Below are 25,108 nucleotides of genomic sequence, written 5' to 3'. Positions count from 1 at the left end.
AACCTCTGCTTTACTGTATAAGCTTTCCTCACCCTTATATTAAAATCATTCAAATGAACTGAATTCTGGTTCAAAAATAACAGGTGCACAACAGACCATAAATGAATCAATCATCTTGTTTTTCCTCATCGACAGATGTATGACAACATTGCAGCTTTGCGTTTTGATACGGGAATGAATGGAGAGATGGTGGCAAGGGCACTGGTGTCTGCCGAGGGGGAGGTGATGGAGCTCAAACAATCTGTCCCTGCAGAGGGCCGTGTGGAGGACTGGATGACTGGAGTGCTGCTGGAGATGAGGAGAACCAACAGACTTATCACCAAAGAGGCTATTTACTTCTACGGTCACCGAAAGACTAGGTGAGGACATTACTAGACTCCCATCTCATCTACTAGAATCTCATTGAACTTTTCTGTCCAATTAGAATTTATGAGAATTGAATAATATGGTTGCCTGCATTTCCATCAGGGTGGACTGGATGCTTGACTACCAGGGCATGGTGGTGCTGGCAGCAAACCAAGTGTGGTGGACCTGGGAGGTGGAAGACGTCTTCAAAAGGATGTATCATGGTGAAAAGCAGGCATTGAAACAGTATGCAAAGAAAATGCACCAGCAGATCAATGACTTGGTGAGGCGCATCACTCAACCTTTAAATAAGAATGACAGACGGAAAATCAACACTGTCCTCATCATTGATGTCCATGCTAGGGACATTGTGGATGCTTTTGTCAGAGATAGGTAAGATATGAAAACTGTCACCTCAAAAGAGGTCGTAACGTTGAGAATTGGTTGAATTTTCCATCCTAACGCACACTTTTTCTGTGGGCAGTATTACAGATGCCCGTGAGTTTGAATGGGAGAGTCAATTGAGATTCTACTGGGTTAAAGAGCCCGATGAGCTGTTTGTGCGGCAGTGCAGTGCTCAGTTCTCTTACGGCTACGAGTACATGGGGTTGAACGGCCGGCTGGTCATTACTCCCCTGACTGACCGCATCTATCTCACACTTACGCAGGTATTCGATTTACCCAGTTGTCCTTGCCTAAATGGCCTGTTTTGTTTGTACACGTCTTATTAATACATTGTATGACGCTCACAGGCCTTGTCTATGTTCCTGGGTGGAGCACCAGCCGGGCCTGCAGGTACAGGGAAAACTGAATCCACTAAAGATCTGGCAAAAGCTTTGGGGCTTTTGTGTGTGGTCACCAACTGTGGAGAGGGCATGGACTTCATGGTAAGAGACTTCAGACTTAAAACTCTACTGAAAGATTATTGGTTTGCATGGGTAAGATGTTTAGTTCAACAAAATTATTAAGATGATGTATTTCAATATGATAAACACTACTGTTCAAAATGTAGTTTCAGTGTCACATGATATTTCAGAAATAATTTTAATATGCATTAAGTATTATTACAGTTAAAAAAAGAAAAGTTTGCTCTGCTTAATATTTTTGTGGAAACCATAGTTTTTTTTTTTTTTCAGAATTCTTTGAAGAACAGCTTTTATTTGAAATGTGAAATCTGTTGTAATATTATAGATGTCTTCACGTCACTTTTGGTCAATTTAACACATCCCTGTTTTTTAAATCTTTTTTAAAAAATCTGAGCCCAAAATTGTGTATATTATGAGTGTATGTTATTAATTTAGATTTGGTTTTTCCTGTCCTTTAGGCTGTGGGTAAAATCCTCTCTGGTTTAGCTCAGTGTGGAGCCTGGGGCTGTTTTGACGAGTTCAACCGCATTGATGCCTCAGTGCTGTCTGTCATCTCATCCCAGATCCAAACAATCCGAAACGCTCTCATGCTGGACCTCAAGAGGTTTCAAGTGAGTTTGTAACTGGAATTTTATTCCGGAGTCACTCTGATAGTCAAATACTGAAAGATGGTTGTTGTAAATATTTTAGGCTCTGAGTGTCTTTTGTTTTTTGTGTTTAGTTTGAAGGTCAAGAAATCAGTCTAGATAACCGCATTGGGATCTTCATCACGATGAACCCTGGTTATGCTGGCCGCACAGAACTTCCTGAGTCAGTGAAAACTTTATTCAGACCAGTGGTGGTCATCGTGCCTGACCTGCAGCAGATCTGTGAGATCATGCTCTTCTCTGAAGGCTTCCTTTTGGCTAAGGTGGGGAAAATAAGGACTGGGATGTCAGTAGATTAAATGGATCAGACTAAAAAGAGAATAAATTATACAATTTAATTGTTTTTAATCGAAAAGTTTCACATGAACATTAAACAATAATCCTCAGAGAGCCTTGTGTGAATAGGCAAACAAAATACAAATCAAAAATTGCATAAATGGTTTGCTTGCAGGTTTTGGCAAAGAAGATGACAGTGCTGTACAAACTAGCACGGGAGCAGCTGTCTAAACAGTCACACTATGACTTTGGGCTTAGAGCTCTGAAGTCTGTGTTAGTAATGGCAGGGGAGCTGAAGAGAGGTTCACCTGATCTCAGTGAGGTATTGATCTCTCTGCATCATCTTCCAACACACCTTAATGAGTTTCCATCACAAATGTACTCATATTGTCTTCTCTTTTTTTCTCTCTTTCTCATTTCTTTACCCCTATTAGGATGTGGTTTTGATGAGGGCTCTGAGAGACATGAACCTCCCCAAGTTTGTATTTGAGGATGTTCCTCTGTTTTTGGGCCTCATCTCAGATCTGTTCCCCGGGCTCGACTGCCCACGTGTACGTTACCCCAGCTTTAATGACGCTGTAGAGGGCACCCTGCAGGAGAATAAGTATATTATGCTGTCCAGCCAGGTGATTCTTCCCTTCAAAACTCATTTTAAAAGGATTGTAATTATTAGGCACAATGATTCATGACTAATTTGTGAATGCAGGTGGACAAAGTGGTGCAAATGTATGAGACCATGATGACAAGACACACAACCATGGTGGTTGGACCGACAGGAGGAGGAAAATCTGTGGTGATCAACACACTCTGCCAATCACAGACCAGGTCTTTGTCTACTCATAAATGACAATATATTCATACAATACATTTTTTTTATGCAGAATGTCTAGAAATTCTGCTACATGTTCATAAAACAAATTGTTCTCGCAGGCAAATACACATAAGTGTTAAATTGTATCTTGTAGGTTGGGCCTGCTGACCAAAATGTACAGCCTGAACCCTAAAGCGATGAGTGTGATTGAGCTATATGGGATCCTGGACCCTGTCACACGAGATTGGACTGATGGGATTCTGTCTAACATATTCCGTGACATCAATAAACCTACAGACAAAAAAGAAAGGAGGTGAAATCATGGCTTAAAATTTTTTCTACATCTATTTTATATCAAAGGCATGAAACAGAACAGAATGAATTTGTGTTTGCTTTACAGGTACATCCTCTTCGATGGAGATGTAGACGCTTTATGGGTGGAGAACATGAATTCAGTTATGGATGATAACAGGCTTCTCACGCTGGCTAATGGAGAGAGAATTCGTCTACAGAACCACTGTGCTCTGCTGTTTGAGGTATCATGCAACCCCTTCATTTTGTCAAAGGACTGGAATTCAGTGTAACTGTTGTAGACTTGCAAACAAAAGTGATGTATTTTAGGTTGGAGATCTGCAGTATGCCTCCCCTGCTACCGTTTCGCGCTGTGGAATGGTGTTTGTGGACCCCAAAAACCTTCGCTACACTCCCTTCTGGGAAAAATGGGTCAACAGCAGACCCCCCAAAGTAAGTGTATTTCTACTCTGTGCTTAACTTATCTTAAAAATGTAACCAACGGTTCATCAAGCAAACTTCCTTTTTTTTTACATGTCAAAGGAAGTTGACAGCCATAGCAAACATTATTTGTGGCCAAATGAAATGAAATGAAATATATTGGAAAAATCTAATACTGTTATTTATTTTTAAGGCAGTTTTAAGATATTAGAATAAGATCTGTGTGTGGAAGCATACATTTTAACAAAATACATAGATGTAGTAAATACTTTATTTTTACACTGTAAGCAGATTTATTTTACACATCAACCTGACAAATTCTCTGACAAACCACTACTGACAATAGCAAAAAAAAAAAAAAAAATCATCATGTTCTGACACTGATAAGATTATATTTTCAACATCCCTTTGCTCTGTCAACAGGAAAAGACAGAACTCCACAAACTGTTTGAAAAATATGTACCAAGTGCCATTGATATGATAGTGGATGGTATGGTTGATGGTAAACTGACTGAGAAACTGAAGACTGTGATCCCACAGACGGATTTAAACATGGTGAGTGAGTCAGTAGAGACCTGAACAACACTATAGTGCAAGTAATCACTGTAGCATGTAGCACAAACTTCTTTTTTCCTGTAGGTGACGCAGTTGACTGTGGTGCTAGATTCGCTGCTGGAGAACGAGGACTTTATTACTGAGGAGCTGGAGTGTTATTTTCTGGAGGCACTCTACTGTTCGCTGGGGGCTTGTCTCATGGAAAATGGCAGACAGAAGTTTGACGATTTTATCAAAAAGTTGTCCTCTCTGAACAATGTTCATGATGAGGAAGTGCTTGCTGGCCCTGGACAAATTCCAGGTGAGGTGGAAGCAGCGTCCAAAATGAACTTATTGCAATACCTGGTATTGGCAGTGATTGAAGAAAATATAACTATTTCAAAGTGCACATGAAACGGTATACATTATTTTTTATCAAAACGACAAACAACACATATATTGTGTAACTCCATATACAAGATCAGCCATATGGTTCATGTGGTTCCTATGGTTCATATTTTTCTATGAAAGGGCAACTGTCACAAAAACAAGATATATTATGATTTTGTTCCTCATAAAAATATATATTTTTTATTAAATTAAATTATTATTAATCGTTATTGTCAAATTTTTTAATTATTTGATATTTTATTTGTTTGTTTAATTTTGCAGTTTACTTGCCAACTCTCTATGATTTTCATTTTGATGGAACCCAAAAGAAGTGGGTTCCCTGGAGCTCCATGGTATCAAAATACATTCATAGCCCTGATATGAAATTCATCGACATCCTTGGTAAAGCAGCTTATTTCTTCTCTTTGCTCCTTCTTTGTATTGCTGTATCTTCCTCTACAACCGTTTCCTTTCTCTCTACTAACCTAGTTGTTTTTAATTCAGTACGGTATGCTTCAATAAAAGCTTATTTTATCCGTTGCTCTCCATCAGTCCCGACAGTGGACACCACTCGTGCTAACTGGCTGTTGGAACAGATGGTGAAGGTGAAAAGGCCAGTGGTGCTGGTTGGAGAGTCTGGCACCTCTAAAACAGCCACCATACAGAACTTCCTGGGTAATCTCAAAACAGATACAACTGTAAGTCCATCGCTGTGAATATTGGTGAAGCTGCTTCTCTGAACTATAAATGAATGCAGTCCAGTTGGACTTCACACACAGGATAACAATATGCACCTTTTACCCAGATAATGATGACCATCAATTTCTCGTCGAGAACAACATCTATGGACCTGCAGAGGACTCTGGAGGCAAGTGTTGAAAAGAGAACCAAAGACACGTATGGTCCTCCAATGGGCAAAAGGCTCCTTGTCTTTATGGATGACCTCAACATGCCAAGGGTAAGAATGGATTTATACTGTAGGTCATATCCGAGACTGAACCTTCACCTCACGGCTCTTCATGGATTGTCGTTTGTTTGATCTCAGGTGGATGAATATGGCACCCAGCAGCCTATAGCTCTTCTAAAGCTGCTGTTGGACAGGGGTGGCATGTATGACAGAGGAAAGGAACTTAACTATAAACTCATAAAGGACTTGGGCTTCATTGCAGCCATGGGGAAGGCAGGGGGCGGTAGGAATGAGGTGGACCCTCGATTCATCTCTCTTTTCAGTGTGTTTAACATCCCCTTCCCGGAGGAAGAGTCCCTGCACCTCATCTACTCTTCCATACTTAAAGGACACACCAAGGTGCGAGAAATAATTCAACTGCCCATATCAGAACAAATGCCATTTGCTTTCATGTGTTCATATTAAATTCTCTATTTTAGGCCTGTGATGACACAATCATATATCAATATATTGCAATCATTTTTTCACTCGTATAGTGTTGACACTTTGGATCATTGTATTAGTATTTGGTTACACTTTATTTTAAGGTGATGTAGTTACATTGTACTTACTCAAATAAGTACTGAGAAATATGTATTAACTACATGTACTTACAATTGAGTTACGATTAGGGTTAGGGTTTGGTTTAGGGTTAGTTGTAATTATGCATAATTTACTGTTATTACTATAGTAAGTAAATGTAGTAATGTGTAACTACGTCACTTTGAAATAAACTGTTACCTAGTATTTTTGCCAGCCCTAGTTTATACATGAAATGAATGATTGACATTAATCAGAATGATTGCTCTTGTATTTTAAAGCCCTTTGAGGAATGCATTCAAAACATCTGTGACAAGTTGACCTTTTGTACTCTGGAGTTGTACAAAACCATAATTAAGGACCTACCGCCAACACCTTCCAAGTTCCACTACATCTTTAACTTGCGAGATCTCTCCAGAGTCTACAATGGCTTGACAATGACCAATCCTGAAAGGTTAGGAGTTTCATCATTCAGATGAATTAGAAAGAATAGAAAGTTCTTTTTAGTTGGATGTTTGCAATACTCAATTACTCTGTACCAGTGGTTCTGAACCAGGAGGCCGGGGCCCACTAGGGGTTTAGCAAACTTCCAAGGGGTCTGCAGGATGACTTAAAATCATTTAAATTAACATATTATTAATATATTGAAACAATCTAACTTAAAAATAAAAATAAAAATCTTTTTTCAACACACAGTTCTTCAAGTATCTGGAATTACAAAATTAATTGTGGTTTAATAATTTACCTATTGACATTCCTAATTTCTGTTCATAATATATTATAGTTAATAGATATAGTTGTATTTCTGTTCATATTATATTATATAGAGGGCTATATTATATTGTGATATAATCAAAAAGGTTGAGAACCATCACTCTATGCCATATGCAGTACTCTATACCACTATCCTCCACTATGACCAGTATGTGTAATGTTTATTTTAATAATAAGTGTGTGTTTTGCTCTCATTTAACTCCACTGTACAGGTTCTGTACAGTCACCCAGTTTGTACGTGTATGGAGGAATGAATGCTTAAGGGTCTTCCATGACAGACTTATCAATGAAACTGACAAAATCATGGTATGCTTGCTTCCAAGTTACAAACACCCGCAATTGTCTACATTTTAAACTACGCGCTTGTCGTCCCATGCTCTGGCTTCGCTCTCTACAGGTCCAGGGGCATGTAAAGAATCTGATTGAAGAGCACTTCAAATCAGACCTCGATTCAGCCATGAGAGACCCCATTCTGTTTGGAGATTACAGAACAGCTCTAAAGTCTGAGCCAAGAGTTTACGAGGATATACTGGACTATGATGCATCCAAAGCTCTGTTTCAGGTGCATAGATATCTTAATGTTCCATTTACATTTACACCCATGTGCTTGGCAGATGATTTTATCCAAAGCATGCATTGCACTCAAGCTATAAATTATTTTTCCAATTCATGCATAACCTGGAAATGCCTTTTCCAAAGCAGAAATCCATCAGTATATCTGAAAACGAACAAGCTTGGCAGTGTGAAGCTTTTTTTATTTTACTCGTTTTTTTCTTTTCTTTGACCCCTATAGGAGATCCTGGAGGAGTATAATGAAAATAAGACCAGAATGAACTTGGTGCTGTTTGATGATGCTCTTGAACACCTGACTGTCATTCATCGCATCATCAGAATGGATCGTAGTCATGCGTTGCTGGTTGGCGTAGGTGGTTCAGGGAAACAATCTCTTACAAAGCTGGCTGCCTTCACCGCAGGTTATGAGGTAATTCATTGTTTTTCATATTCTATATGTAATATTTCCTGTATTTTTTCTACTTTTATATATTTTATATATCCCCTTCATTTACTTTCTAAATTAGCAATTTAGTAATAGTAAGAATGAATTTATGCTGTTTGTTTGTTTGTAGGTGTTTGAAATTGTGCTTAGTAGAGGGTACTCAGAGACTAACTTTCGTGAGGATCTGAAAACTCTGTACCTTAAATTGGGTATAGAGAACAAGAAAATGGTCTTCCTGTTCACTGATGCCCATGTGGCTGAGGAAGGTTTTCTGGAGCTCATCAACAACATGCTTACATCAGGTATTTAAAACAACTGACTTAATGAAGTCTAATAAGGTAACACACTTTCTTAAATCAATCTGTTTAGTTTAAATTCCTTGTATGACATGTAAACATGAACAAATTATGTCAGTTTTATGGACTGTATTAAAAAGAGATACTAGCAGCAGTTTCTTTGTGTTGTCAGGGATGGTTCCAGCACTGTTCCCTGATGACGAGAAGGAATCAGTCCTAAACCAGCTGCGAGACGAAGCTATGAAAACGGGCTCTGGTCCGTCGAAAGAGAGCGTGTGGCAATACTTTGTCAACAAGAGTGCCAACAACTTGCACATAGTGCTGGCCATGTCGCCTGTTGGTGACACCCTCAGAACACGCTGCAGGAATTTCCCAGGTCTTTGAGCAATGCATCAGAAATGTATTTATTTGATCTTACTCCTGCTTCCTTGATTTCTTTATGTGTGTGTTTTTGTGCATTAGGATTGGTTAATAATACAAACATCGACTGGTTCTCCCCATGGCCTCTTCAAGCTCTACACGCAGTGGCCAAGTCCTTCTTAGGTATGCGTTAACTAGAGATTTCAGCGCAGTTTATAAATTATTGTTTACTAACACTGTGCATGCATATATTGCAATAATGCACACCCATTCATGCTGGTTTATGTATCGTGTCTCATTTCAGGCGAGAGTCCAATGATCCCAGAGTGTCATTCAGAGGCGGTGATTGCTCATGTGTGTATGGTGCACGGTTCTGTAGGCGAGTATAGTAAACTGTTCCTGCAGACACTACGCCGCAGCAACTACGTCACCCCTAAAAACTACCTGGACTTTATTAGCACCTATTCCAACCTACTGGAGGACCAAGATAAATACATACTGGGTAAGAGCAAATTTCTCTTGAGCTGTTTGGGAACATTTGTAGATCTAAAAAACTCAAATGAAAACTTTAAATACAAAAAATAAACGCTAATTCAAAATATTAATAAAACTATAATAGTATTTATATAATCCTACAATAACAGTGATCTGTATGCATTTTACAGCACAATATAAACGTCTAGAAGGGGGTTTGGATAAGCTGAAGGAGGCGAGTGGGCAACTAGCAGAGCTCAACACCAAACTAGCTGAGCAGAAAGTGGTGCTGGCAGAGAAGACTGCAGCCTGTGAGATCCTTCTTGAAGAGATCTGCTCTAATACTGCTGTTGGTTAGTACAACATCACATACAAACATTTCTGCAGTAAAACTATGGGTAATTAATATCAAGTTGGTTTTTATTAATGTTACAGATGTGTTGATATGTCACATATTTATTAAAATAATGTAAAAAGTGTGAAAAGAAAGGATGTTACACATGGATAGGATCGAAATAGATTGTAAACTCTCTCTTTCAGCGGAGGAGAAGAAAGCCCTGGCGGAGGAGAAGGCTACAGAGATAGAGGAGCAGAATAAAGTGATAGTGGTGGAGAAGAAGGATGCTGAGAGCTCTCTAGCTGAGGCTCTTCCTGCTTTAGAAGCCGCTCGCATGGCCCTGCAAGACCTGGACAAATCTGATGTCACAGAAATCAGGTGACGACCACTGTGCTTCTAGACTAAATCAATGCAAAAACATTCAATTTTGACTCTTGTGAATCATATGCAGGACTCAATAAATATTTTTTTCTGTTGCTGGGCAGATTTAAAAAAAAATATTACATATATTACATTTGTATATGAAATATTATAATTATTATATCCTCCTGGGACCCAGGAATAGACTTTTGTCCTTGGTCTTTAAAAATGACTGACATAATTTAGTGATCAAATGTAGCACTCTTATGGAAATATGATCTTACCATATTTAAATATGATCAGATTTAAATCTGACTAATTTTCAAATTGTATTTTATAAATCAACATCCCAGAAAAATATTATGGTGTTTCTAATCCAAATATGACTTTATGTTATAAAACAATGCATTGATTTCATACATGTCCACTGTAGAGGACACCAGGACTTTAATCATGTTTATCAGGCATTTTGGGAGACACAAGATGTAAACAGGGAAATAAATTATATATCAATATTCCTATGAAATATTAGATATTATAATGAAAATGTTTCAAAATATTACTCCCATTATTACACTTCTTTTTTCATTACATGTTGCCCCAAGAACACATTAATATGCAGATATGTATAGATACATTGTATTGAATGGGACTATCCATTTATGGCCATTTTACCCACATATTGCATAAAGTAAAATGGTATATAAATTAATTCCTAGTATCTTTCATAACATAGTTGAGAATCATCTTTATACAACATTTGGTAAACATTTTGTACAACAATCCCATTGTTTTTGCCTATACCTTGATTCCTGGTGTCCACTACAGAGGACATAGCATTATAAATAAAATATATATTTTTTCAAAAATGCCCCCCCCCCCCATGCCATGACATGACAAAATACTAAATTCAAAAAGCTTTTTTTTTTATTATTGGTCTCATGAGGTTGAAATACAGTTAATAATGAATTAAATAAATTGGAATATATAATAATAATTATAATAATAATATTACATTTCAATATATAATAATTATGATATTAATATTAGAAAAATATTTATATAAATAAGGAAAGTGACAGGTTTTTCTCATTTTTTGTGGTGGTGCCAGTGAAAATGGTTCACAGCAAGTAAAATGTATTTGCAAAAATAATTTTTACTTGCTATGGATCATTTTCACTGGTCACACCACAAAAAAAGTGCCTCTCTTTTGTTACATGAAGGCCACTAGCTTCATATAAGACAAACAGTGTAAGAACAGTATTGACACTCCTCCACCCTCTTGTTTGCGGTATTGTAGATCCTTCGCCAAGCCACCCAAACAGGTGCAGGTTGTGTGCGAGTGCATCCTAGTGATACGGGGCCATAAAGAGATCAACTGGAAGTCAGCCAAGGGCATGATGTCAGAGGGGAACTTCCTGCGCTCGCTTATGGAGATGGACTGTGACTCAATCAATGCCAGTCAAGTCAAGACTGTCAAGGGTAAGCCAACGTCCATATACTCATCTTCTTGATGCTTCTCTGGCCTCGTTTACACTGTCAGTGAACTGTGACCCAATTCCGATTTTTGCTCATATGTGACACAGATCAGATGTGTTCTATGACAGTGTAAACAGGAAAAAAACGCATGCATTCGGATATTTTGAGATCGGTTTCAGGCCTCATTCATATGTGGAAATAAATCGGATATGTGCCAATGCGACTGTCATGTAAACAGGCAGATCGGATTTTCGGAGGCATTAGGCAACATCTCATGTTTAGGAACATGCTCACTCTCGTTTAACGATGAGAGAAACCCTGACGCACATCTGCAAAGGGACGGATGGCCCGACGAAACGGGGCCACAATTGGGTCACAATTTAAAGAACGTGTAAACAGACAGTCAAAAAAATCGGATATAGGCAACAAATTAGAATTGGGCATCAAGACCTGCAGTGTAAACGAAGCCTCTGTGATCCCAGTGCCTTAAAACAACTTATAAAGTATCTAGCTCCTCAACGTAAACCCACTCATAGAAATTCTGATGCCTCCACCTTGTCATATTGTATACCCAGCCTACCTAAGGAACCTCAACACCACTTTGGAGGAGATGCAAGCCATCAGTAAAGCTGGTTCTGGCATGCTAAGGTTTGTGGAGGCAGTCATGGGCTACTGTGACGTGGCCAGAGACATTAAACCTAAGCGAGAGAAGGTATGATATGCTTACATAATAGAATGCATACATTTATTTACTTTATTTGATCTCATTTAAGAAGATGAGCTGAAATTAAATCACAAAATTACATTTAAAGGTAGCTCGTCTGGAGAGGAATTTCTTCCAAAGCAAACGTGAGCTGGAGCTAATCCAGAATGAGCTCAGTGCCATCCAGAAAGAGCTTGGAGCTCTTGGAGACAAATATGAGGCTGCCATGACAGAAAAGCAACTTCTGCAGGAGGAGGCCGAGGTTATGGAGAGAAGACTCGTTGCTGCAGACAAACTCATCTCAGGCCTGGGATCAGAGAATGAGCGGTCAGCTTACTCATTAAAAACTTTGCTTGAATATGAATGACTGATCAAAGATCACCAAGATAAAAGGCATTTTAGTAATATTTTAATGTACTGTATGTCTATTTACGTGTAGCTGGATGGAGGACTTGGAGGAGCTGAAGCAGCGGCGAGTACGTCTTCTGGGAGACTGTCTGATCTGCGCTGCCTTCCTCTGCTACGAGGGAGCATTCAGCTGGGACTTCCGCAATGATATGGTTTATGAGGTGTGGCAGGCAGATGTCCTGGAGAGAGGTATTCCTCTGAGCCAGCCTTTCCGAATAGAAAACATGCTCACTGATGAGGTGGAGATAAGCAGGTAAGTCATCAAAGCATGTGTAGAGGAATGAATATCATATGTATATAATATGTTTATGTGGAAAAAAAACTCTCCATTCTCTTAGATGGGGATCTGAAGGTCTTCCTCCAGATGAACTTTCAGTGCAGAATGGCATCCTGACCACCAGATCCAGCCGCTTCCCCTTGTGCATTGACCCCCAGCAGCAAGCCCTCAACTGGGTCAAAAAGAAAGAGGAGAAGAACAATCTGAAGGTTTCACTTCATTCCATCACTTTAGTCTGCACAAAGTTTTCTGTAATCAATTTTTATAGTAAATCTTTTGATTTGCAGATCTCGTCATTCAATGACCCAGACTTCTTGAAGGGGCTGGAGTTGGCCATTAAGTATGGCTTCCCCTTCCTGTTCCAAGATGTGGATGAATATATTGATCCAGTTATTGACAATGTCCTTGAGAAGAATGTAAAAGGGCCAGAGGGGCGTCAGGTTGTCGTACTTGGAGATAAGGAAGTTGACTATGATCCCAACTTCAAACTTTACCTCAATACCAAACTTGCAAACCCCAAGTTCTCTCCTGCTGTATTTGGGAAAGCCATGGTAATCAATTACACAGGTGAGAGAGCAAACTGTATGCGATACACACCAGTTTATGTCAATTCATAACAGGTCTCGATGCAAATTGAGATGCACACACTGAGTCCTATGCCAATTTTTTTAACATTCTCTGTGTTACAACATTTAAAAAAAAAAAAAAAAAAAACAGTGACCATTCTTATGACTCAAATAACACTTTGGTCTGAGTATGCATTTAATTTGAGATTTTACAAGTCAAGTCAAGTTTATTTATATAGCGCTTTTCACAATACAGATTGTATCAAAGCAGCTTCACAGTATTAAATTAAAATAATACATCAATGTTTGTTTCTAGTGGAAAAAGAGATTATCATTTACTCTTTTTGTTAAAACTGTTTTTCAGTAACCCTGAAGGGCCTGGAAGACCAGCTGCTGAGTGTTATCGTGGGATTTGAGCGGAAAGAGCTGGAAGAGCAGAGAGAACGGCTTATTCAAGAGACTAGTGAGAACAAACGTTTGCTGAAAGACCTGGAGGATTCGCTGTTGAGAGAGTTGGCCACCTCCACTGGAAACATGCTGGATAATGTAGAACTGATACAAACTCTGGAGGAAACAAAGTCCAAAGCCAGCGAGGTCAGTTCATTGCACACTACACACATGTACAGTATAATGGCTTACTAATTATTTCATAAATATTTATCATAGAAACTCACTACCATTTAAAAATTGAGGGTTGGTAAGATTTGTTTTAATGTTTTTCAAATAAGTCTCTTATAGGCAGCATTATTTGATCAAACATACAGTAAAAATTATAATATTGCCAAATATGATTACAATTTAAAATAACATTCATATTTCATATTTGAATATATATTTAAATGTAGTGTATTCCTGAGATGGAAAAGCTGAATTTTAACAGCCATTACTCCAGTATGCTGGTTTGGTGCTCAAGAAACATTTCTTATTATTATCAATGTTGAAAACAGTTGTGCTGCTTAATATTTGTGTGGTTATAATTTTTTTTCAGGATTCTTCGATGAATAGAACGTTCAAAAGAACAGAATGTATTTGAAATACATTTTTTTGTTACAATGTAAAAGGCTTTACTGCCACTGAATAAAAGTAGTTTTTTTTTTTTTTTTAAACACAAACTTTTGATAGGCAGTGTACATACTGGTTAATGAAACTTAACAGGATATGAGCAGTTTACTATTTTACATTCATTATTTGACTCCAACAGGTGTTCGAGAAACTGAAGCTGGCAGAAAAGACGTCCATTGATATTGACTCACTGAGAGACGGCTACCGTCCGGCTGCCAAGCGGGGAGCTGTCCTGTTCTTTGTGCTGGCTGAGATGGCTCTGGTTAATAGCATGTATCAGTATTCACTTGCTTCCTTTTTAGAGGTGTTTGACCTCTCACTGTCCAAATCTCTACCCAGCACAATCCTGCCCAACAGATTGAAGAATATCATGGACACACTTACACAGAATGTCTATAACTATGGCTGTACAGGTGAGCCTGCTAAACTTTTAAAGTCTAATGGTTTCCGATCATGGGAATTTTAATAAACAATTTTGCTAAACTTCATGCCAACAGATTAAGACATTTTCTAATCCATGAACATTAGCAGCTAGTGATGACAGGAAAAAGTTTAGATGAAATCACTGTTGTTTCTTCAACAGATTCAAACCAAATTTCTTTTTGCTTTGTTGTTTAGGTCTGTTTGAAAGACACAAACTTCTCTTCTCCTTCAACTTGACTATTAAGATTGAGCAGGCAGATGGCCGAGCACCCCAGGATGAACTTGAATTCTTCCTGAAAGGTAGGAGCTTCAGGAATACTTGCCTCCTACTCTTTCTTTCTTTTGCAATATAAACATGTATAGCAATACACACCCAATCTTCTTCCTCTCTCCAGGTAACCTCTCTCTGGAGAAGAGCAAACGTAAGAAGCTGTGCGACTGGCTGCCTGATCAGGGCTGGGAGGATATAGTGCGCCTTATGGAACTCTTTCCTAATGAATTTGGCACTTTAGCTGATGATATAGAGAAGAATCCTGAGGAATGGAAGAAAGTGAGTGGCAGAAATCATCAAACACACACCAGATGAACCTACAGTGAGATTCTATATATCACTTATGGAATCTGACTTTCTGTTTCTGACACAGTGGTATGACTTGGATGCTCCAGAGCAGGCTTCCTTTCCAATGAAGTACAAGGAAAGCCTCACTCCCTTCCAGAAGCTTCTGCTGATCCGCTGCTTCAGGCTGGACAGAGTCTATCGTGCCGTCAGTGATTACGTCACGCTTACCATGGGAGAGAAGTAAGAGGAAACTGAAAATCAATTATGGATTTTATAAAATAGCAGCATATTGCAAACAGATCATGTAATCACAGGAGTGTACATTTTTAATTAATCATTATAAAAAATATGCTATGGATACAAATTCAAGTTAGCTAGGTAAACTTGATTTGGTGGATTTTTACTATTGAAAAAATAACGTGGATTAAGAATTATATTTTGGATAAGACATGAACACATAAAATCTTAGGGTTTATTATAATAATTATATTTGATTCATATTTGTCAGAAAGTTGCATTATGCAAATGTACACGCAAGTACTACAGAGGGAAAATGATGGCTGGAATACACTACACAACTTTTAAAATCCAAACAAATTTTAAAACAATAGGCATCGTACACTTGAAAAACTGGGCATCATACACTAAACTACGGAGGATTACACACAACCACACTTAAAAATTATTTCAAACACAACAAACTCTTGCAGAAACGTGCCATGAAAACACCATGAGCCAGTGTGAAAAGTAAGTGGTGAAAAGGCTTGGACAGTTATTTTTTGGCTGACCTTATTGCATATGCATTTGTAGGAGTTTTCCTTTTAGATGCAAATTTTTTGGGAGGAGAGTATTTAAATTAATCATGCAAGGTAATTTACTAAGGTTTGCGCTCGTTCATTTACTGGTGTTTGCGAAAAAAATTTCCACCAAAAAAAAGCACGTCTTAAACCAGACACTAAATGGTAGATTGCGTTGGTCATTATGGAAATGATCCGGCTGTGTCTGTGTTCTTTTATCGTCAGAAGATCATGTGCTGAACTTTCCACTCCCGTCTGCGCTTTTTTGGAATTGCGCTCTCACGCTAATTTGCCCTGTTTAGTAAATCTGTCCATATGTGTTCCAAAAAACGATTCAAAATATCACAATTTTGTTTTTATCCTCTGACTGGATTGAATCATAATCTGTGTCCATCCAACTCAAACTTTCCAAAATCTATACACTGGCTCTGACTTTCAGCAACTATCACTGACTCCTCTACACTGCAAAACGGGACAGAAATGTGTGCAAATGTCGTGTAGCAATGGCATTTGTCGAGAGGGTGAAGTTCTAACTTTCTCTTTGTCACTTCTTCACTCTGTCACTCAGATACGTACAGCCCCCAGTGATCAGTTTTGAAGCCATCTTTGACCAGAGCTCCCCAAACTCTCCCATTGTGTTTATTCTGAGTCCGGGCTCAGAACCAGCCAATGATCTGATGAAATTAGCCAAACGCTCTGGCTTTGGGACCAACAGACTCAAATTTCTTGCCATGGGGCAGGGACAGGAGAAGGTAGAGTCTAGAGTATATATGCTACAGTTCTCATATTTGACACCAGTACAGTGCACTGCGGTGGTGCATTGCATCTTGACCACCACCAATATCATAACGGACATATTTGGGAAATCTACCCTTGAACTCTACAAGACAGTCTGTAAAAAGGTACAAATATGACATTTCTATTTCAGGTTGCATTGCAGCTGTTGGAAACCGCAGTGGCACGAGGCCAGTGGCTGATGCTACAAAACTGTCACCTGTTAGTGAAATGGTTGAAGGATCTAGAGAAAGCACTGGAAAGAATCACTAAACCCCACCCAGACTTCCGCTTGTGGCTCACTACAGATCCCATTAAAGACTTCCCCATCGGCATCCTGCAGAAATCCCTCAAGGTCAGGACACATGTAATGCGTGAATATTTTAATGTGTGAATATTCATTTCCATGTTAACTATTGTTTTTCTCATGTTCACCTGCAGGTTGTAACAGAACCTCCAAATGGGCTGAAGCTGAACATGAGGGCGACATATTTTAAGATCCCTCATGATAAGCTCATGGGCTGTGTTCACCCTGCCTTTCGCAGTCTGGTTTATGTGCTGGCCTTCTTCCATGCTGTGGTACAGGAAAGACGCAAGTATGGCAAGATCGGCTGGAATGTCCCTTATGATTTCAATGAGTCCGACTTCCTGGTAAGTTTGCTCTAGTCTGAAGGTCCTTAAAGGTAGTGCTCAGATAGTATTGTCAAGTCTGAGACACTTTACATTGCATTTTGATTATGTAGTTTCATTGTCTCTCAGGTTTGTATGGAAATCTTGGACACCTACCTGACCAAAGCCCAAACTCAAGGAGATGCCGCAATACCATGGGGAAGTCTCAAATACCTAATCGGAGAGGTAAATATCACATTAAGTTAATCTTGTCTTTTTATAGGCTGACTGCAGAAAATGATCAAAAGTAACAGTGAAGACATTTATAAAGTTACACAAGATTTCTATTGAAAAATGAAAAAACTTTTTATTTAAGGACTAAACATAGTTTCCACAAAAAAGAGCAACATAACTGTTTTCAATGCCATAAAAATAAGAAGTTTCTTGAGCACCAATAAGCATATTACAATGATTTCTGAAGGATCATGTGACAGTGAAGACTGGAGAAATGGCTGCTGGAAATTCAGCTTTGCCATCACAGGAATAAATCACTTTTTAAAATATATTAAAATAGAAAAGTTATTTTAAATTGTAAAAATATTTCACAATATTACTGTTTTACTGTATTTTGATCAAGTAAATCCAGTCTGGATGAGCATAAGAGACTTATTTTAAAAAACATAATATGTATACAGTGTGTATATATATATATATACTGTATGTATATATATATATATATATATATATATATATCAGTGTTTCCTTTAGGATTTTTTTTAGCAGTGGGGGCAGGTCTGTCCGAACAACCGCGCGATTATCCGCGGGATTCTCCGACATGCACTTTAACAATCACTGCTGATAGACGGCTTTCGTACAGCCCGGGCTTTATGGTAACTTGTTTTATTAGGAGCACTTGTGCTCCTAATTAAAAAAATTTAGGAGCACAGTCCAAATTTTTTTTTTTCCTTTAACGACACAATAGGCTTGTTTGAGATGCGCCTTGCCTCGCCTGAAATGTAGGCGAGAGTAGGCGGCTGCAGTGAGAGGAGGAGTGAAAAAAGCGCAGGCAAGCCGGACAGTTCTCTCTTCTCGCAGTGGATCTGACACCTGCGAGATCAAAGGTGGATATCGCGGGATTCACCGGATTCACGCTCGTGCACAGTGTTGCTAATAAACTGGATGGAATTTAAGTTCTGTTGCTTTTATATGAAAATAAATATAATGAACAAGACACCCAAAGTAGCCTACTTATTTAATTCCATTCCAAATACATGTTTATCAGTCTTTTTTTCTTTAATACAGACATGTTTTTTTTTTTTTTTTTTCTTTCGTTTTTTTTTTTTTATAAAAAATACATTGCATAACCCATAGAGATCGCACTGTTAGATAGTTTGGGAATATTCACACATAATGTATACACATAAAACATGATATCAGAGTTTTAAAATCAAACATTTTAAAAGAGAACAAATACATCACGGTTTAAACCAATGAGCATTAAGCTGTGTCGTCAGCAAGTCGTTTCCCATCATGCTTTTGATCAGCGCAGTCGGTGGAGAGCAACTGCGCGCGACTGCAGAATCCGACAGGTGTGCCTTGCGCTCGCGAGAGATTTTTGACATACGTCAGCATGACATCAGAGCAAGGCGGACCGCACTCGGACACATTTCTAACCGGCATGCATCTCGCGCTGATCACCGGTGATCGATTCTGCGCAGATTTTGCTCATCTCAAACAAGCCTAATATTACTGTGCCACATTGTGTGACAAAAGTTTACCTTATGAACATTAAATATTTTCAGTTTTAGAAAAACAATTACACTGGCTGTCATAAATAAATTGCATAAAAAAAAAAAAAAAAAAAACTAAATTCATACATTTCGTGCCTCACTAGCGATTCTTGCTTGAAGTGTGAATGTCCGCACACAAACATTGTTGGCCCTGCAGGGTTTTACCTGGGTCAAAAATGGTCTTCGGTGGCCAACACTTAAAAAAAAAAAAAAAAAGCTGTGATTTTACCTATGGATTTCATAGCTTTGTAAGATAAAATCCTTCTTTAATAGATTATTTTGGTATATAATCATATCAATATAAAAAAGCAGGGAGAAAAAGTAGCATTAAAAAGTTTATTTTAACTAATAGTCTTATTTTCTACCATCTACAATTGAATAGGCTACCATTCAGTTGTAAATGCTGTAGTTTATTAAGGCTAAATCTAGCTAACCATATAGGCTGTACTAAAGGGGGTAAGCACACCTTACGTTCTTATTTGTTCTGTAAATTATTTTTTTTAAACACTTTACAATATGGTTTGATTTAACATTAGTTTATTACTAACATGAACCATGAGCAATACATGTTACTGAACGTATTCATCTTTATTAATCTTAATAAAAATACAGCTGTTTATTGTTTGTTCATGTTAGTTCACAGTGCATTAACTAAATGTTAACAAATACAACTTTTGATTTCAATAATGTAGGCTATTAAATGTTGAAATGAACATTAGCAAAAATTAATACATTCTGTAGAAGTGCAGTTTATTAAAAGTTAATGTTAACTAATGTAGTTATAACTAGAGTTTAATAAATGGAACCTTATTGTAAAGTGTTACCGATCTGTTATACACCGATTCAGACGTCTCGTGAGTTCAGTGTTGGAAAGATCAGTCGTTTAACCATTCATTAAAACGTGGAACCTTGCTTCGCAAAGAGAGTGCTCGCGCACACGCGACCAGAGGGCGCGCGCTCTCGCTCTCTCGTTCTTTTAAACATGCGCCCAGCTGTCACAAGCGCAGCAGTTTATCTACATTACACACCGGTCAAATAAGACTTTGGCGGGACGAAAAAAACGCTTTGGCGGCTGCCAAAAAAAAAAATCTTCGATCGGGTCAGTCGCACAAGTGCGCCTAAATATCTTTTCATGATCGCACACAGACATATTTAGGCGCAAATGCGAGTGAAATGGTCGCACTGTAGAGCCCTAACGTTACCGTGGCGGCAAAAATTTTGCCGTGGCGGGCCGCCATTAACTAATCAACATAGAGGAAACACTGTATATATATAATTTTAAAATGCATCTTGCAGGTGATGTATGGTGGCAGGGCTATTGATAGCTTTGATCGTAGGATCCTCACAGTTTACATGGATGAGTATCTGGGTGATTTCATCTTTGACACCTTCCAGCCTTTCCACTTCTTTCACAATAAAGAAGTGGACTACAAGATCCCACCACACGGACCCAAGCAGGATTATGTTGGTATGTTGCAGCTTAGAATCCAGCATTAGAAATACTCTTTCTTTGAATGTGACAGGCACTCAAACTCTCCTTTTTTTTTTTTTTGCAGATGAGATAGAGTCGCTGCCTCTTGCTAACACAGCAGAGGTGTTTGGTTTGCACCCTAATGCTGAAATCGGATACTACACGCAGGCTGCCCGAGACATGTGGACTCATCTTATTGAGCTACAACCACAGACAGGTACCTGATTTATAGTACTTTATATTACTGAAATATAGGGATGGCCTGAGTCGATCTCAAGGATCGATATCGGGGCAGATTAAGCATTTTTTCAACTGGTCGGTATCTGCAATCCTCAGCCTGATCCTTTATTTTACATCAGCTGTCATGCAGGTGTCATGCAATAGGTGGCGGTATGCCCCTTCAAGTGGGTTTGCTGGCATTAAAAGGAAAATAAGCTGCTCAAATGTGTATGCGAGAGAACCATTCTAGCACGGCACACACAGACACACTCATATTCGAGCTTCCGTGTTTAGCATATTTGATGCGCACTTTAGTAAGAAATCACTCGAAACTCATTTATTTTATCTGCCGTCAGACTATCTGAGACGTCATTGCCATATCGCATTGCTAAGGGTTGCGTCTTGCTTCAGACTTGACTGACAGACTGGCATTCTGACACTGCAAGCTTCATGCTTTCTAACCTTATCTCCACAATTTTTTTTTTACTATTATTTTTTGTACATATATAAAATACAAGTTTATCAGTGGTCCCATATTCATAATTGTGACCACCACACGTTTACATCTACCAATATCCATTAAAAAATGTGGAAACATTCACTGATGCTCCAGAAGTAAACACGATGCATTAAGAGCCAAGGGGTGAAACATTTTAAATTGTAAATTTGTAAATCGTAACATTGTAAATTGTTTCTTATTTTTGTTTACAGTGCCCATATTATGCTATTTTAAAGTCTCCTAATTTTGTTTTGGAGGTCTCCTACAACAGGTTTACATGCATCAAAGGTCAAAAAACCTTCCCATAATATTTTCTCATAATATACATTCCACATCACCACATTTTTCAATGATTATTAAACGACTCGATGGATGAATCAGTCTCTCTAAATTCCTCCTTTCCGCGTGCTACTCTGCTCAGATTGGCCAGATGGCCCAGTCTGTTGTGATTGGTCTACCGCTTACATCTCCTGTCGGAAAAAACGACCATTACCATAACAACTTTAGCTCTGCCCAGAGGCTTCCTGCAGCACAGCGATTGTACACACTGTAAACTAAAGACAGTAACGATGACGTCAATTTTACCATATCAATCCGAGCGTGAGTCCGAAGATGAAACATTGGAAGAACTTCTTATTCAACCCGAACCTCCATCGCAAGGACGACTTGAGCAGGACGTTTCTCAGTGATTCACTTCTCTTTTTGAGGTACATTATGAGATGTTGCAACTGTAATTCCTCACCATCAGCATTAACAAGTGTATGTCCATCAACAAACCGGTGTGTATATTTCTAATTCATTGCGGTGCACATGCGGGAACTGTATCAATAACGGTGCATACGTTAGCCGAACACTAATGTGAATGACTGATGTAATATAAACATTTGTAAAACAAATCTTGGTCCAACCAATTATCTTTACTTAAAGTAGTAGGAACGACAGACAATCTGCATTTATAGACAGTTTTAGGTAATACTGAAATATTTCTGCTAAGCAGCTGTTGGTCAAAGACAGCTAAGACATTAATAACGTGAGTTTGCCGGTTAGCCGGAGACCTATACAATATAAAACACAAAACTAAGTATTTTGAACACCGCTAGAAAATATATACATCAATAATTATTCATACTTACAGGTTGTGATTCTGAGGAGCAAGTTGGTCCAAATAAACTGTGCACTGATCTCTCTTTCAAGAGCAAGCGTTTTGCGAATCTCTGTTGAACTCAGAGATCTGAGAAGCAGTCGCCAGTAAATTTACGTGTTGAGGGCTGGTCAAGTTGTTCGCGTGCGGACAACGGACAACATAGGCGAGCATTATGCAAATGTATTTTCTAGTGACGTAGAACCGCAACGCAGTGGGATTCGAAATACAAACGACTTGTAATAATACGACTAGACAATAACTATTTATCATGCACTTTCGACTTTACAATTTTGCAACGTATACATTCACAAAAAGCTATATTACACACTGCATGAAAGGGAATATTCAAAAAACCATAATAGAGTCACTTTATAGATCATATTTTTTTCATTTTGCACTGCCCTTCAGAAGCTACAGAAGATACAAATAATAATATGCAAAATATATTGTGTGTGTGTATATATATATATATATATATATAGCATATTAATCTTCTGTTGTTTTGCTTTATTTTAAAATGCTTGCTGCCTTTAAATACAATTACTTCCATGTATGATCTTAAGGTGAGACTGGCGGTGGCATTAGTAGAGATGAGTACATCAGCCAGGTGGCACGGGACATTCAGAGCAAACTGCCCGACGCGTTTGACCTGGACGTGATCCGCAAGAATTTGGGGCTGGAGATCTCCCCCACAACTGTAGTACTACTACAAGAGCTGGAACGCTTCAACAAACTTACGATCAGGATGAGACGTTCTCTGGCTGAACTACAGCGAGTGAGTGACATGAAGACAGGGAGAAAGAAAAGAATCAAAAACTATTACAGCTAACAATTAATACAACTGTTTATGAAATACTTTGGTTGTTCATAAAAAATGAAGAGAAAAAAATGAAAAAAAGGGTAGGTTTCTCAGTAGAACATATGTGCTTTCTGTCTAAAGGCCCTGGCTGGTGAGGTGGGAATGAGCAGCGAGTTAGATGAGGTGGCGAGAGCTCTTTTTAATGGGCATATTCCTGTTATCTGGAGGAAACTGGCACCAGATACTCTAAAATCTCTAGGGAACTGGATGATCCACTTCAAGAGACGACATGAACAGTACAGCTCATGGGTGAGAATCAAATATAACACCATAAACTCACCAAGGCTACCTTTATTTGATCAAAAATACAATATAAACAGAAAAAAAAATTAAATATTACAATTTAAATAACATTTATATATATATATTAAAACCGTGATAATTTTTTTTTCTGGATTCTTTGATGAATACAAAGTTCTAAAGAACAGCATTTATTTGAAATATAATTTTTTTGGTAACAATGTAAAAGTCTATATAATCACTTTCGATGAATTTAATGCATCCTTGCTGAAGAAATATTAATTTGCAATGGTTTAATAGCAGAGGTGTTACCTCTAAAACAATTTTTTGTACATTTTAAATATATTTTCAGAACTTTAAATATTTCTTATTCATTTAATGTCATGTTTTTTCAAACTTCCTGTTCCCTGGTTTAAATACATTTTTAAATGCCAAATTTTCAGTGTGGACTTTTGAACCCCGCTGTATGTTCATTATGTCTACTATCTCAGCTCCTGTAAATCAACTTCTAATTGAATTTATCAAATGTGCTACTAAATAAATAAATACATTTGATCTCATATTGTTTTTCATTTATGTAGGTGGATGAGGGAGAGCCCTACGTGATGTGGTTGTCAGGCTTGCATATCCCAGAATCGTACCTGACAGCACTGGTCCAGGCCACCTGCAGGAAGAACGGCTGGCCTCTGGATCACTCCACTCTCTACACACAGGTTACACACTACAGGACTGAGGACGAGGTCAAAGAGAGGCCAGGACAGGGTGAGAGCACACAACATCCTGCACATAAAAAAAATGAACATGAGGACATTGAGACTCAAACAAATGTTCTTCTTTGTTTTCTGTCAGGATGTTATGTATCAGGACTGTATCTGGAGGGGGCAGACTGGGACATTGAACAGAGCTGTCTGGTGCGCAGCAGACCTAGAGTTCTAGTGTCTCAACTTCCCATTCTCAAAATCATTCCCATTGAAGCACACCGCCTTAAACTCCAGGTAAGACCGACTCTTTTTTTTTTTTTAAATCAGGTGTTCAGTTCATGACATCTCAGAATATCTGTCTGGAAATCTGTGTAATCTGTAAGTAAAGTGTATCTTTGGCTAATTTTGTAGAACACCCTGAAGACTCCAGTCTACACCACCTCAATGAGGAGGAATGCTATGGGTGTTGGACTGGTGTTTGAGGCGGATCTTTTCACCACCAAGCACATTTCTCACTGGGTACTACAGGGAGTGTGTCTGTGCCTCAATGCTGACTGAGACTCTAACTGTAATGAAATTGATTTATTTATAAGAGGAACATAATATATATTAATAACTTGATATAATAGTAGAATGTTTTGTTTGTGACCAATGATTTTTATTACAATTTCAAAACACCTCTAACCCTGTCAAAGTGTTTTGTGTTTCACCACTGGGTGGCAGCACACCAATTATTGCTGCTAGAACCTGTTGTGTTCAGTCTTTGAGAAAAGATCTCAAGTTTTGTCTAGTTGATTTCACAAAAAAAGTTAAATAAGAATCATTTTCTGCTTGCTTAAATGC

At 38.3% G+C, this 25,108-nt stretch overlaps 1 protein-coding gene across 1 annotated transcript in view; it reads left to right on the top strand.

The window, feature by feature from the left end:
* dnah10 (dynein axonemal heavy chain 10) overlaps positions 1 to 24,858 on the top strand; it is a 40,495-nt gene extending 15,637 nt beyond the window's left edge. Inside the window, 50 exon segments of the mRNA XM_079871282.1 lie at positions 136 to 359; positions 469 to 738; positions 830 to 1,013; positions 1,098 to 1,232; positions 1,670 to 1,822; positions 1,933 to 2,121; positions 2,310 to 2,456; positions 2,569 to 2,760; positions 2,841 to 2,959; positions 3,100 to 3,258; positions 3,346 to 3,481; positions 3,567 to 3,689; positions 4,101 to 4,232; positions 4,317 to 4,533; positions 4,884 to 5,003; positions 5,154 to 5,299; positions 5,407 to 5,559; positions 5,647 to 5,907; positions 6,369 to 6,541; positions 7,074 to 7,167; positions 7,259 to 7,423; positions 7,655 to 7,843; positions 7,989 to 8,160; positions 8,327 to 8,530; positions 8,617 to 8,697; positions 8,819 to 9,016; positions 9,180 to 9,341; positions 9,529 to 9,703; positions 10,986 to 11,167; positions 11,740 to 11,876; positions 11,977 to 12,194; positions 12,307 to 12,528; positions 12,614 to 12,761; positions 12,840 to 13,119; positions 13,483 to 13,712; positions 14,320 to 14,593; positions 14,799 to 14,903; positions 14,999 to 15,153; positions 15,248 to 15,402; positions 16,528 to 16,711; positions 16,888 to 17,088; positions 17,175 to 17,384; positions 17,493 to 17,588; positions 20,429 to 20,600; positions 20,689 to 20,820; positions 23,029 to 23,240; positions 23,406 to 23,573; positions 24,146 to 24,326; positions 24,414 to 24,559; positions 24,677 to 24,858. Of these exon segments, the coding sequence (XP_079727408.1) occupies positions 136 to 359; positions 469 to 738; positions 830 to 1,013; positions 1,098 to 1,232; positions 1,670 to 1,822; positions 1,933 to 2,121; positions 2,310 to 2,456; positions 2,569 to 2,760; positions 2,841 to 2,959; positions 3,100 to 3,258; positions 3,346 to 3,481; positions 3,567 to 3,689; positions 4,101 to 4,232; positions 4,317 to 4,533; positions 4,884 to 5,003; positions 5,154 to 5,299; positions 5,407 to 5,559; positions 5,647 to 5,907; positions 6,369 to 6,541; positions 7,074 to 7,167; positions 7,259 to 7,423; positions 7,655 to 7,843; positions 7,989 to 8,160; positions 8,327 to 8,530; positions 8,617 to 8,697; positions 8,819 to 9,016; positions 9,180 to 9,341; positions 9,529 to 9,703; positions 10,986 to 11,167; positions 11,740 to 11,876; positions 11,977 to 12,194; positions 12,307 to 12,528; positions 12,614 to 12,761; positions 12,840 to 13,119; positions 13,483 to 13,712; positions 14,320 to 14,593; positions 14,799 to 14,903; positions 14,999 to 15,153; positions 15,248 to 15,402; positions 16,528 to 16,711; positions 16,888 to 17,088; positions 17,175 to 17,384; positions 17,493 to 17,588; positions 20,429 to 20,600; positions 20,689 to 20,820; positions 23,029 to 23,240; positions 23,406 to 23,573; positions 24,146 to 24,326; positions 24,414 to 24,559; positions 24,677 to 24,823 (8,628 nt within the window). The 3' untranslated portion in view covers positions 24,824 to 24,858.
* The last annotated feature ends 250 nt before the right edge of the window (positions 24,859 to 25,108 follow it).

Source organism: Squalius cephalus, assembly GCF_949319135.1.
Source record: "Squalius cephalus genome assembly, chromosome: 5".
Classification (NCBI taxonomy): Eukaryota; Metazoa; Chordata; class Actinopteri; order Cypriniformes; family Leuciscidae; genus Squalius; species Squalius cephalus.
This window is presented reverse-complemented; position numbering and strand designations above follow the sequence as displayed.